This window comes from Erpetoichthys calabaricus, chromosome 5 (assembly GCF_900747795.2).
Source record: "Erpetoichthys calabaricus chromosome 5, fErpCal1.3, whole genome shotgun sequence".
Lineage (NCBI taxonomy): Eukaryota > Metazoa > Chordata > Cladistia > Polypteriformes > Polypteridae > Erpetoichthys > Erpetoichthys calabaricus.
In genome coordinates, this window is record NC_041398.2 from 241,433,672 (window position 1) to 241,447,284 (window position 13,613).

Consider the following 13,613-nt stretch of genomic DNA (forward strand, 5'->3'; position numbering starts at 1 on the left):
CTATCTGTCTGTCTGTATGTCTGTCTGTCTACTGTGTCTATCTATCTATCTATCTATCTATCTATCTATCTATCTATCTATCTATCTATCATATAGTGCCTTTCATATCTCTATCTATCTATCTATCTATCATATAGTGCCTTTCATATCTATCTATCTATCTATCTATCTATCTATCTATCTATCTATCTATCTATCTAAACATACAGACGGAGTGGTGGATCTGAGGCTAGAGATCTGCACTGGCAATTGGAAGGTTGCCGGTTCGAATCCTGTAAATGCCAAAAGAGACTCTGCTCTGTAGGGCCCTTAAGCAAGGCCCTTAACCTGAAATTGCTGAGCGCTTTGAATAGTGAGAAAAGCTCTATATAAATGTAAAGAATAATATTATTATTATTATTATTATACAAGCAACTAATGAAGTAAGTTCAGCAATTGCCTGTTTGAAAGACCGCACATCCCTGCTGGCACAGATAGCAGGCATGGAGCATCACTACTGGCATCTCTTTGGCTATAAGTCTTGACCAAATATTTGACACTGTCCATTGAAGGTAGGTGACAATGGGGTGAGCACGCAACCCTGAGGAGTCGAGGTCTGCTGCTTGTCATGTGACAGGCTATAAACAAGTGTTAGTTGACGCGGGTCTATGAAATACCTGAACATTAACTGTGAATTGCGTTGGGCCCTAATTATATTTCAAGTAAGTAAGTAAGTAATGTCATAATTAAAATATGGGTTTTGTTAGCATAAATTTAAGATGTATGAATACCATTGTTGTTTATTGATTTACTTGAGTGTTTTAAAATGTGTGGATTTTATTAAGATGTTTCAACATGTAAATGTACCATACTGTTCTTTAAGTTGCATTAATGCTAATATTTTGTTATTCACTGATTACAGATTTAGTATTTGTCGTTTGCCAATATGAATATAAAAGCCCATTGAGAACCCAACATCTCTTCCTCCAGGCAGATGTCAGAAACCAGGATCAAAGATTGCTGCTGCAAAGTGGGCACAGTACCATTTCCGATTCTCAGGCTTCAAGGGAGAGGGAGAAGTGGGGGGTGGTGGCGGCGGCAGCGGCCCAGGCACAAGAAGGAAGAAATTTGGAAGACGTTGGTCATACCTGTTACAGATTAGCTTTTTTGTTCCTGGGATCTGTGACAAGAGCAGGAAGGGGTAGCTACCGAGAAGTTGAAAGCAAAGCCAAAAAAATACGGGCTAAGTTTCTCGCAGCCCGTTTCTGTTTAGCATCACGGATCTGGGATAAGGAGATTTTGCAGAGTTTCTCATGGAAATAACATTTACAGTCCTGCGAGATGACCTCATTCTCAACAGCAGTGCCAAACTCCCCCCATAGTGAGGAGCAGCACACTTAAAACACACACACACACACACACACACACAAGCAAGCATGCCCTGCCTTTCACAAACATGATTCAATCCAGAAAGTGTGGAGCGACATTTTCAGGGTGACAGTTATAGCTCTATAGCTTGTAATTAGCACCTTCTAACATGCAGACTTGCCTTGTTTATTTCCAGGCTGTTGAAGCTCAGATTCGAAGTTTTGGACAAACCCCTTGTCAGCTGCTAATAGAGCCACATCCCCCCAGGAGTTCTGCCATGCAGGTGGTGAGTCACCTAACAAAGACGGCTTTTAAATGAACTGCAGTTTGGCTGAGTGGATGGTTACAGTTGCATTGCATCATTTTGCAAACTAACTCAAATTTAGTTAGACTGGAATTGGAGCAAAATCCAAAGAGACGATAAATTTTATAGTAGTTAAGCCTGACCTGCATGAAGGCTGGTGTTGTCTCTTTGGCGTGCCATATGAAAAATGTATTTATTATTTTATTTTATTTATTTATGTATTTATTTATTTGTTTTGTTTGTTTGTTTGTTTCCAGAAATGACTTTTGCTTTAATAGTTGTAATGATGTTAATGATGATCATTTTAATGTTCAGGTTTAGATTAAGGTTTGGAAGTATGCCAGTCCCACCCCCCACCCTTCAAACATCTGATATTCAATTTCCAAAAGCCATGAATGGCAAAAAGTGTTTGCTTTGAAACCAAGAGAAAATAATAAAAAAAAGGTTAGTAATCCAGACAGCCAAGGACCCTGTTACTGCGTAGGCTCTAATGGTGCTGACAAGCCAGCTCCACGTTAAGCAGCAATATCACCTGGTGAATAATATGAGCGGAGTTACTCGAGACGAGGGCCAAGGAGCCCGTGTGACAACATCTGTTTAGCACCAAGCTAAGCGGTAACCTTTTTCTAGAGCTTTATTAATTGCCATCAGCAGCCATCTGCTGCACTGCTTTGTCAGAATGGAAAGAAAGATGGCTGATAATTATCAGGCTCCGGCCTTGCTCGGCAGATTATTAATGCTGGTACCCCGTGATCCCGCATTTAGGCACTAACTTTACGACATGAGCTCTTGTCAGAAAGAAAGTTTCTTCTCTCATCACTTCTGCTTATTCCTAATAGAGTTTGCGTGTTTACGCCCAGCAGTAATTAACTGTAATTTGGCTGTTAAGAAATGAGGCCCTGGTCTCATATACAGTGAGGGGTTTTTCAGGTTCGTTTATTTATTTGTTTGACCCTTTTATCCTTGGCATCTTATAAATGTATAGTGCATTTGTTTCCATGTTTCTACAGCTGGAACACCGTCACGTAAAGTGACACAAGGTCACTCATGGAGTGGCAAGTGAGCTTAATCGGTAACCTTATCCTTTTTAGGCCCACACCTTTGTCAGACAACTTTAAAATAGATTTAAAATTAAGCCTGTACACTGCCATGATGCAGTGCTGTGATAAAGTATCTGGCCTGTCCTGATTTTCTCTATTCATAACATATTATGAAGTGTTAGGAAGTATTGTGAAGTGTTTCTGATCTCTAAACAAATTTAGTAAAATACAAAAGACAAACGGAGTAAACGCAGAGTTGATAAATGATTACAGTAGAGTCTCGCTTATCCGTCCTTCGCTTATCCAACATTCCGTATTATCCAACGTCCCACCGCAAAAAAACGCATCAATCGGCAACAAGAACTGCAAGTTGCGAGCGTGAGCGTAGTCTATTTTTTGTTTCTAAGTTCATTTTTTCAGTTCATTTTTTCTGTTGTTTTGTTGTAAATCATGATTATTAGGTTCGTAATGCGTAAAATGATAACATAGTTTGACATTTAATAGGCTTTTTCTTGACACCTCCCATTATCCAACATTTTCGCTTATTCGACGTTCTGCCAGCCAGTTTATGTCGGATAAGCGAGACTCTACTGTATTTGATTTATTAAAGGATAAAGGTTAACCAACACCCATGTGAAAAAGTAATTACCCCCCTAAACTTTGTTTGTGTCACCAACATTGATTTGATTGCAGCAACTGCAATGAAACATTTCAGGTAACAGGAGATCAGTCTTTGGCATCGCTGTGGAGACATTTTGGCCCACTCTTCTCTACAGAATTGTTTTAATTCAGCCACATTGGAAGATTTTCGACTTGAATGGTCAGTTTAAGATTCCACCACAACATCTCGGTGGAGTTCAAGCCAGTGTCTAGGTCACTCCAGAACCTTAATTTTGTTTTGATTTTTTTCAGCCATTTAGAGGTGGACTTGCTCTTATCCAATTGCGCTTGAGCTTCAGGTCACACACTAATGACCAGATGTTCTCCTTCAGTGGTTTCTGGTTGAAAGCTGAATTTATGCTTCTGTCAATTATGGCAAGTCACCCAGGCAGCGAAGAAGCAAAACATCGCCACACCATCACACTACCAACAACCATGTTTGACTGCGGGCATGATTTCCTTATTGTGGAAAGCTGTGTTAGCTTCACACCGTGACCCATGTCTTCGAAAAAGTCCCACTTTTGACTCATCAGTCTACACAACATTATCCTAAAAGGTTTGGGAGTAATCAAGGTGTTTTTTGGCAAATGATTGACAAGCCTTTATGTTCCTCTTGCTTAGCACTGGATTTCCCCTTGCAACCTTCCCATTCTTACCATTGTTGCCCAGTGTCTTTCTGATGGTGGAATCATGAACACTGACATCAACTGATCTGAGAGAGGCCTGCAGTTCCTTAAATGTTTGTCTGTGTTTTTCTGTGACTTCTCAGATGAGTTTTATCCATGCACTCTGGGAGTAAATTTGCTAGGTGGGCCACTCCTGGACAGGTATACCATTATTCCAATTTTTTCCATTCTCATGGTGGTTCTCTGGAGTTCCCAGGGTTTTAATTATTGTTTTGTAACCCTTCCTTGGGTCTTCTAATCAAGACGTGTGTGCTGCTTATTGAGACCTTATGGCCAACTTCACATTGCTGGAAAGCTTCTATTGAAGTGATGCTTAGATTCAGTGCTTGGGTGTGTCTAAGTCGAGTTTCACCCGTTATAATTTCAATTTGGTTCATTGGATGGATTGAGTGGCTATGGGGGCAATTACTTTTTCACATGGGTAGTACACATTTTGGTGAGCTTTTTTGCTTTCAGTAGATCAAATGATCACGTACAAACCGTGTGTTGTGTCTACTCAAGTTGTCTTTTTTTTTGTTTGGAGATCAGATCAACTGAGGGTTGTGGATAAGCATAAAGAGAGCAAATCTGGGAAGAGGGCAAATACGTTTCTACAGCACTGTAAATGGGAAACATGGCAATTACATGTCAAAAAAAAACTTAATGAAATAACCCTTAAGCATGACTCTAGAGTAATGTCTGCATTAGTTAAACGAGTTTAATTGAAACATTACGCTGCAGTCGTGGCAAAATCACATACCCCGAACTTGACAGGCACTTACAGATTTTGACATTCAAGTGGTTAAAGGTGCCTTGTATTTAAGGGTTATTTTCCATCTTGCTCTGGCAGGTGTGACTGTAAAATTTGACAGGTCTGCCTGGTTTTTCTAGACTTTATCCGTCTAGTTACAGCTCCTCAAACCAAAAGCAGATGGATGTCCAGCAGTAAGAAGGCTGGCATACTGCTGTTTCTTATACTGTGTAATTTCTTGAACACCGGTACACAGACACACACACACACACTTGTCCCCAAAGCTCTGGCACTGATTTCTAAAATGTTAGCATGATAAAGACTCCTGGGTATAATTTCTGCAAACAAATATATAACTAGGTAGATCTGACGAAGCTCACCTTATTACATTATCACTGAATTTGTATTTTATAGTTCTGCGATGAGCCGTAACTGCAGCTGCTCTGCAAGATGCTTTTAGTTGGATGTTTGCAAATCACAGAGAAAAGCAGAAAATGTGCTGTAGGGGAGAACGTCAAAAAAGAGATACATGGTAAACAGGCTCACATGTCAGATAATAATGTTTGGGTATAACTGGCAAGGAATCCAAAGCGTTCATGTCGTTGTGATCAGTGAGTATCATCTCCTGCTGACTCAGCTCTGGAATTGTTAAGAACTGAGGGGTTGGCATATTGGAACAAATACACACTGAGTTGCTAGTTTATTAGGTAGACACCCTGCCTTCGTGCATTCCAACATGTAGAACATGACTAGGGGGCTCCGCCCCCTGCTTGCTTTGCTCGCCAACCCCTGGTCTTGGGTAACCCGAAATAGATTTGAAAGAGATTTTTGTCTGCGTAACCCGAAATACATTGATGAATGTATGCGATATGTGCCTGCATTGCTTGCGGCATTTCAGACACGCGCTGTAGGCGCCTGCGTTCATTGATTATATCCAGGCGGGCTCGTGTTTGTATCTCCGTCAGTTGTGGTCTTTCGTTTTGAACCCGTGCCTGCTTTGCTTCCGCAGTTTTTGACGCGCGTTGTAGGCGTCTATGTACATTGTATTTGTTCATGCGGAGCTGTTTGGTTTTGGAGCCGAGACAGTTTTGCTTCCGCGGTTTCAGACGCACGTTGTAGGCGCCTACGTCTATTGTTTTTATCCATGTGGGCTCACTTTTGTAGCTCCGTTAGTTGAGCTGGATCGTTTTGGAGCCGTGACCGTGACTCCATTAGTTATCCGTTGTCTACCGTTAGTAATATGGATAATTGCACTTACTGTTAATACGGAGCGTTTTCCGTGGTTGTACCGTTAATAATGCATCACTGTAATGTGATTCACATATGCTATATGGTTTGGACGTGTGAGGATGCCGTACGTTTAATATGGAGAGTTCGTTTATTCTCATTACCCGGACCATGCTGTGTAGTGTGGACGTTTAAAACGTTCAGAAGCGCGTTGTAGGCACCTGGGCCTTTCGTACTTTCTCGCGCCTTCCGTACTATTTTTGTGGACCTTTGCGGACGCTGTAGTGTCTTACGTGTGACTCTGGGGTGCAGCGCAGAATCCTCTTTTCTGTGTGGCTGTGTCGTTAGTCGTTAGTTATGGGCGCGTTGTTGCTTCATGTCCTATTCAGAAGCGCGTTTTGGACGCCTGCGCCTTTCGTACTTTCCCGCGCCTTCCGTACTATCTTTGTGGACCTGTGGGGCCTCCGTAGTCTCTTCCATTTGACTCTGGGGTGCAGCGCAGAATCCTCTTTTTTGTGTGGCTGTGTCGTTAGTCGTTAGCTATGGGCGCGTTGTTGCTTCATTTCTCATTCACGTTAGTTGAGCTCTTTCGTTTTTGGGCCGTGACTCCTTCGTTCGCGGTGGATAAGACTTGGCTTGCGGTTAATGAGACGCGCGCTGTAGGCGCCTGTGCAGTACGTCTCATGGTCCCATCGCCGTGTACCTGCGTCCATATCCGGTTTATTCTCGGTTAGTAATATGGATAATGGTGTATTGTATAAATCAGACAGGCCAACATTTCTAGCATCAGTTCAGTCTAGGGTTGTGACGGATTGTGACTTTGAGTGTGGTGTGACAGTCGGCTGTAGTGTGTCAGCCCAAGCATCTCCCAAACAGCCATCACCCTTTACTGTTTACGCACAACCATTTGAAACATTTGCAGAGAGTGATGTTAAAAGGAAAGATCAGCCAATGGCAAGCAATCCTGTGGACAAAATCTGTTTGAGGATCAAAGCCACCAAAGGAGAACGTTTAGAGACATGCAACAAAGCAAATGGGTCACAACCAGGCAAGTCGCATCCAAATTCAATACTGGTATACAGAATGTCGCCTCAGAATGCTTCACTTACCAGACTTCCTCTTAAAAAGGGTGTGATAAATGAAGACCTGTTTGTGTGCTTGTGTTGTTAGCAAAATACAACCTCAAATTAGAAAAAGTTGGGATGTAAAGTGTGGAAGAATATGCCTTGACACAAGAAAAAGGTTTGGGGCAGCCATCCGTATACTTGAAATAAGGTTGTAAACATAGGTAATTAGATGCAAGGTTGTTTACAGATTCGAGTCCAAAATAGAACTGACTGACAGAAGGAAGATGGCGGGTTTTTAAGGTCGGTCAGGGGAAGTGATGTCATCGAGCACAGAAGTGGAAGTGATGTCATTGAGCCTGGAACCGGCTCTGTGCGTGACATCTATCAAGTCTTACTGGGAACATGATAGTCAGCCAACTTCTTGAACCATCACCCAGAACCTTCTTGTTTGTTGTTGTCCACTTCACCTGTTTCTGGTTTCCTGATATGCTTAAACAAGTCTCTGACATTTATTAACCCTTTTATACTACTTCTAAGGTAGATGCTATATTTTAATATGGAAAGCATACCAAAACAATTTAAGTGCAATAACTATATTACACCTAAATAATTATGTGACACCCAAGTCTCATTTTTCTTCCACAACTACTTCACTTCTTGTCGAGAATCCACATTGCAAGCTCTGTGCTAGAAGATGAGAGACGGCAGGGAGATTTGCACCACTTTGGATGGATCCTTGGTGGAACATAGAAGTGGTTGAGTCAGTCTTAGTCAGGACCTCACCTCTGTCCTTGCCGCCAGGGGTGGACCCCACCAGAAGTTTGCGACTCCCAACATCATCTCTCAGAAACATTGATGACACAAACCACTCCGCCACATTAAGGTGCTAACTCAGTAGAGGGGTTTGCTTGAAGGATCGCTACAAGATCCTTTAATTATTTCTTCTAACTTCTAAAGGATTCCAATAATTTTGTCCCAGCAGTTTTGGAATGTATTTGTAGAATAACCAAGAACAGCTTTTTTGGTCTATCGCAAACCAAAGAAATGCTTGTATGGATGACAAAAGATTTTTTTTAATTTCATTACTTTTCAGGGAGATTAGTTTGTTACTTGAATAAATTTCAAGGGCACCAAATATTTTTCCACATGTGTAAGCTGTCCAGATTTGTAGCAAATGCGCAAAACATTTCTGCATTGATACAAAATTCCTGAACATCACATCTAGCATCTTACGTAATCCAATATCCAACAAATTCAGCCCAAAGGAGACACAAGACATTGTAAGATTAGTGGACCTAATAAACTGGCAGCTCCGTGTAAAGTGCTAAATAAACAAGCTAGATGACTTGAACGATAGTCTCCAGTGTGTAGATATTCTGTGTACCATAACCATCAACAGAAATAATTCTCTCTATAATAATTTCAGAGAAAGAAGCTGATGTTAAAAAAAGTAAAACTATACAAATGATAAAAACAAGCCTATGCATTAAGAAGAAATCTCTGTTAGTGATGAAAAATGAGCAAATTAGAAACGGAGCAATTAAAAAGCCCTCCCATATGTAATATGAACGTAATAGAAGAGGCAATAAGATAGAAGTTATTATTTAAATTTGACTCCGGGGAAAAATTGTAATCACTCTCACTGTTCGGCAGCAAGCTTTGCTTGGGAAAAAAAAATGATAATTTACAGGGCTGTCTTCATTATTCTCATGGTATACATACATTAGGAACATTACAGATAATCCCGTATCTAGCAAAGTGTATGTTGTGATGCTAATTTCTTATTGTATGCAGACATAACTATGATAAGATATCATGCCTGCTGCTGTATATTCATTAAAGTGGATGAAATCATTTGTTGTTAAATATTGCACATGATTAGAATGAGTTGATGGTAGGCTTACATTACCTTGCTAGCTGTGGCACAGACATACAGTGCCCTACATAATGTTTGGGACAAAGACACATTTGCTCTTGATTTCCCCCTCTGCTCCACAATTTAAAATGACACATCAAACAATTCAGAAGGTGCACATTGCAGACTTTCATTTAAGGGGATTTGCACACATATTGGTCATACCATGTAGAAATGACAACACTTTTTATACCTGGTCCACTCATTTCAGGGAACCATAATGTTTGGGACTTAGCAATGGCAGGTCTATTAAAGCAGTCATATTTAGGACTTCCCATCTATGTAATTCGATTTTTTGATGTGTGATACGTTTTCTTAATCCCCATTTGAATACTGTCTCTTTGCATGACCTTTGGGGGTCAGAGCATAGGGTCACCCATTGTACAGCGGCCCTGAAACAGAGTAGGATCCCTGTAATGACTGCTTGAAGTCTGCGATTCATCTGCATCACCAGGGGCCTTATGTATAATGGCGTGCGTAGAATTCACACTATAACATGGCCTACGGACAAAAGCGGAAATGTGCTTACGCACAAAAAAATCCAGATGCATAAATCTGTGTGAGCGCCAACTTCCACATTCTTCCGCTCCATAAATCCCGGTCAGCGTGAAAAGTAACACACGTGCACGCGTCTGCTGTCCCACCCCAACTCCTCCCAGAATTACGCCTCTTTGAATATGCAAATCAATATAAATAGCCCTTAAGATCAGCCTTCTGTCAAAAGACAATGGCAAAAGCACAGGGGGAAAATAGAAGAATTTCAGCGAATACCAAGTGGAGGCAAAGGAAAAACGTACTATTTGTTGTTTTAGACAGTGGTGTAATCAACAAAAGGAAGTTGATCGAGTGACCTAGCGTGTCGGAGAAACTCGAAAGCTCAAGTTCACAAAGTTGCACAGTGCCCGAAATAAAAAAAGTTGTCACATATCAAAGTCGGCGTGAAAAGGCGACTCGTAGCCCACCGCCTAAAGTGTCATATGAAAGCTTATTAGGGCACAGAGAAATAAAAAAGGCACACAGTGGGGGGAAAAAAGCACGAAATTCCCACTTTAATCACATAGTTTATTTTGTCATTAAAGTAGAACATTATCAACTTCATCTTAAAATCGTTTAATTTACTAGTTTCTCAAATCCCATCGTAACTAAAGTAGCACGTTAAATGCTTTGTTTTGTATTTGATCTTCAATGTGCTCTATGTGTGTCAATCACTATGTGCTTCTTAAACAGGCTTTCTCTTCCTCCGGCAGGACACAGAATCCATTACATTCGTAATATTACAGCTCTCTGAATAATTAAAATACTGAGATGTATACGTGATATCATTTTCATAATGATAGGAGTTAAAGCATGTTATTAAACATGGGAACACGGTGGCGCAGTGATTGTTCATGTCACACGCAAGAGGCTTGCTGCACCATGTGCAACCTTTGATGAAATACTTTATTGTAGCAGTACTGTCTCTTTCAAACGTACTAACCCCCAATTCCTGTTCTTACTTTTCTTTCTCCAAATACCCAATCGCCACACAATCAGCTCTGTAATAGACGTTAAGCCATCTGTAAGCTTAGACCGCCAATTCTTCAAAACTTTTAATGAACATTGAAATATTTTCGTACTACGTGTTTAATTATTCTATACATCCAGTGTCGCGCCAGACCCAGCAAGAATACAGTGCGAGGCAGGAACAATCCGTGAACAGAGCGCCAGATCCTTCCTAGCACTGCAGCACCGTGTCCTGACATGTTTAAAATGAAGTTAGTTTTATCTGTATAATATAATCAACATATTTTGCTGCATTTCATCTTTAAAATGATATCGTCATCATATGTAAATACGCGCTTTATAAAGTGGCGCAGGTTGTGCAATATTATAAGTGTAGTGCAAGTTTACAGTGAGGTAATTGTACTTATAAGTACAAACAGTTCTACAAGGAGCACTTGATGGACTGATTGAGTGCATTTAGAGTTCTTGGGATGAAACTGTTTGTGAACCGCAAGGTCCGTACAGGAAAGGCTTTGAAGCTTTTGCCGTGTGAGAGCAGTCAATAGGCTGCATGGCTGAGGCAGCGTGTGCTTGATGCTGTATACCGGTAATTCTCTGCTGTAGATCTGTGATTCACACTCAGATACAGTGATATAAATACTCTGAGTGGTACAGTGAGAGGAATATGGAAAAAGATGATCCGCTGTGGCAACCCCTAATGGGAGCAGCTGAAAGAAGAAGAAGAAGGTGCAGTGAGAGTAACAAGGCTAAAGCAGCTATGGTATTTGGAATACTTTGGCTATTCCCTGGACCATTATATTGTTACAGGTTAATTACAATCAGATGCATTAAACTAATAAACAATATACGATTAGTTTCAGTGTATATGATAAAGCCGCGTCAGGGATGTGGATCTAAAAAAGAAAGGGTAACCACACAGGAACAGTAGCACTGCTTTGACGCTGAGTGCCGCCAGTCTGCAAAACTGAGCGGAGAACTTGCATACGCCCAGGGTATGAGCTACCGTGGAAATATGTGTGGCTTTATGCCAAGTTTAGGTTTTATACATCGCGATTTGAGCGTACGCACCATTTATACATGAGACCCCAGGTGCTGAGGATCTTCTCTGCTGGTTCTCTGCCAAGTCTTTAGGTCTTTAGTCCCTTAGGTTTTCTCATCAGCATATGGAAGGCATGCTCAATTGGATTTAAATTGGGGATTGGCTTGGCCATTCAAGAATTTGCCATTTTTTAGCTTTGATAAAATCATTATCTTGTTGTAGGGTGTAGCATCATCATCCAGTGAGTTTAGAAGCATTTACTGGAACTTGAGCAGATCAGATATTTTTATACAACTCAGAATTCATTGTGCCACTGCCATCAGCAGTCACATTATCAATAAAGAGAAGTGTGCCAGGACTTGTGGCAGCCATACATGCCTAAGTCATAACACCTCCAGCACCATGTTTAACAGATGAGATGGTCTGCTTTGGATCTAGGGCAGTTCCTGTTTGTCTCCACACTTTGCTCTTGCCATCACTCTGAGGCAGGGTCATTTTTGTCCCGTCTCTTCACAAGACCTTTTCCCAGAATTCTGCAGGCTCTTTGACGTCCTTTTTCACAAACTGTAATCTGGCCGTCCTGTTTTTGTGGTGTTCATCTCACAGTATGTCCTCTGTGTTCCTGTCATGATGTCTTAAGCTAATAGTCGTCTATGACATGTCCACATTGGCCTCATGAAGACTGTTTCTGCATTTGGGGTTTTTTCTTGACCATAGTGAGGATTCTTCTGTCATCAGCAGTTGGAGGTTTTCCGTGGCCTACTACTTCCTTTGCGATTACTGAGCTCACCGGTGCATTCTTGCTTCTTAATGATATTCCATGCACTTGATTTGGGTCATCCTAAGGTTTTACTGATGTCTCTGATTGTTTGATATTTTGTTTTTCAACCTCATAATGGCTTCTTTGACTTTCATTGGCACAGCTCATATTCTCATGTTGAAAAATGGCAACTACAGACTCCAAAGGATAGAAGCAACCTGAGGTATCTTATGAAGCAATGAAACGCACCTAAGGAATCACAAACATCAGTGATGCCAACTGTCCCAAACGTTATGGTGCACTGAAATGGGTGGACATACAAATCCCTTAACATGAAAGCCTGCAATGTGCACTTTAGTCCTGTCTGAGTGGTTTGATTTATAATTTTAAATTGTGGAGTAGAAGGGGATATCAAGGAAAAACTTGTCCCAACCATTATGGAGGCCACTATATATTTAAAACCATTTTGTAACTTGGCACTGTATTTCTCCAAGTGGTTGTACTGTCATATGCCACAATGCTGAAGGCAACTTATTCTCCGCTATGGCACTACAACCCTTCAGGTTCCCAGTGTCTTCAATAATAATTCATGAACTAAGGTGTTAGTTCATGTCTAAAAATGAACAAATGGTGGTTGCAAAGGTTTTCATTAAAACATGAACTTAATTAACACAAGTCAGCACAAAAGCTTTTCAGAAGCAGGCGGTTGTGGCTATTTTCAGAACCACAATCATATTTTACATCACTTCTTTTTTTTGGGGGGTCACCTTGTCTGGTTCAGTGGTCTGTACACTGAAAATTGGCCGCATTAAAGCACAGGCTGTGTTTAATGGCTCTGTATTCGTGCCAGCGACATCAGGCATTTTGCTTTCAGATGTCTCATTTTCTTGGACAACTGTCCTCAGATGGTTTTATTTTGCAACCACATTGTGTTTTGTGTTCTGCCTAAAAATAAAATAAAAAGAATTATTGAATATTTAATTATTTCTATCCCATTCCCTTTTCATGCTAGGGTTTGAAACAAATCATTACTTGTAAATACAAAGCCGTAATAACGGTCTGACCAGTTCCACTCAGTGTTCCATAAACTCTCTAAACAGCCAGAAAATGACTGCTCAGGTGACCTGAAATGTTTTTTAATTTACTTTTGAGCATACTGCCAAGATGAAATAAAGGTAACTGGGCAGCCATCCTTGCCACTCTGTTAACTGGCGATGCACAGAAAGCTGTACAGAATATTCCCAGTAAGAAGATGGATGCTTATGCCTTTATGAAGCTGCAAATTCTCCTGTGTACCTTTCTGAATTTTCTACCCAACAGTCATAACATTTCGAG

At 40.9% G+C, this 13,613-nt stretch overlaps 1 protein-coding gene across 3 annotated transcripts in view; it reads left to right on the forward strand.

Moving 5' to 3' along the window:
- lrba (LPS responsive beige-like anchor protein) overlaps nucleotides 1–13,613 on the forward strand; it is an 830,448-nt gene that overhangs the window by 702,819 nt on the left and 114,016 nt on the right. For all 3 annotated transcript variants that reach the window (XM_051928096.1, XM_051928098.1, XM_051928097.1), the window contains exon 48: nucleotides 1,544–1,633. In XM_051928096.1, the coding sequence (XP_051784056.1) occupies nucleotides 1,544–1,633 (90 nt within the window). The remainder of the gene's footprint in view (nucleotides 1–1,543; nucleotides 1,634–13,613) is intronic.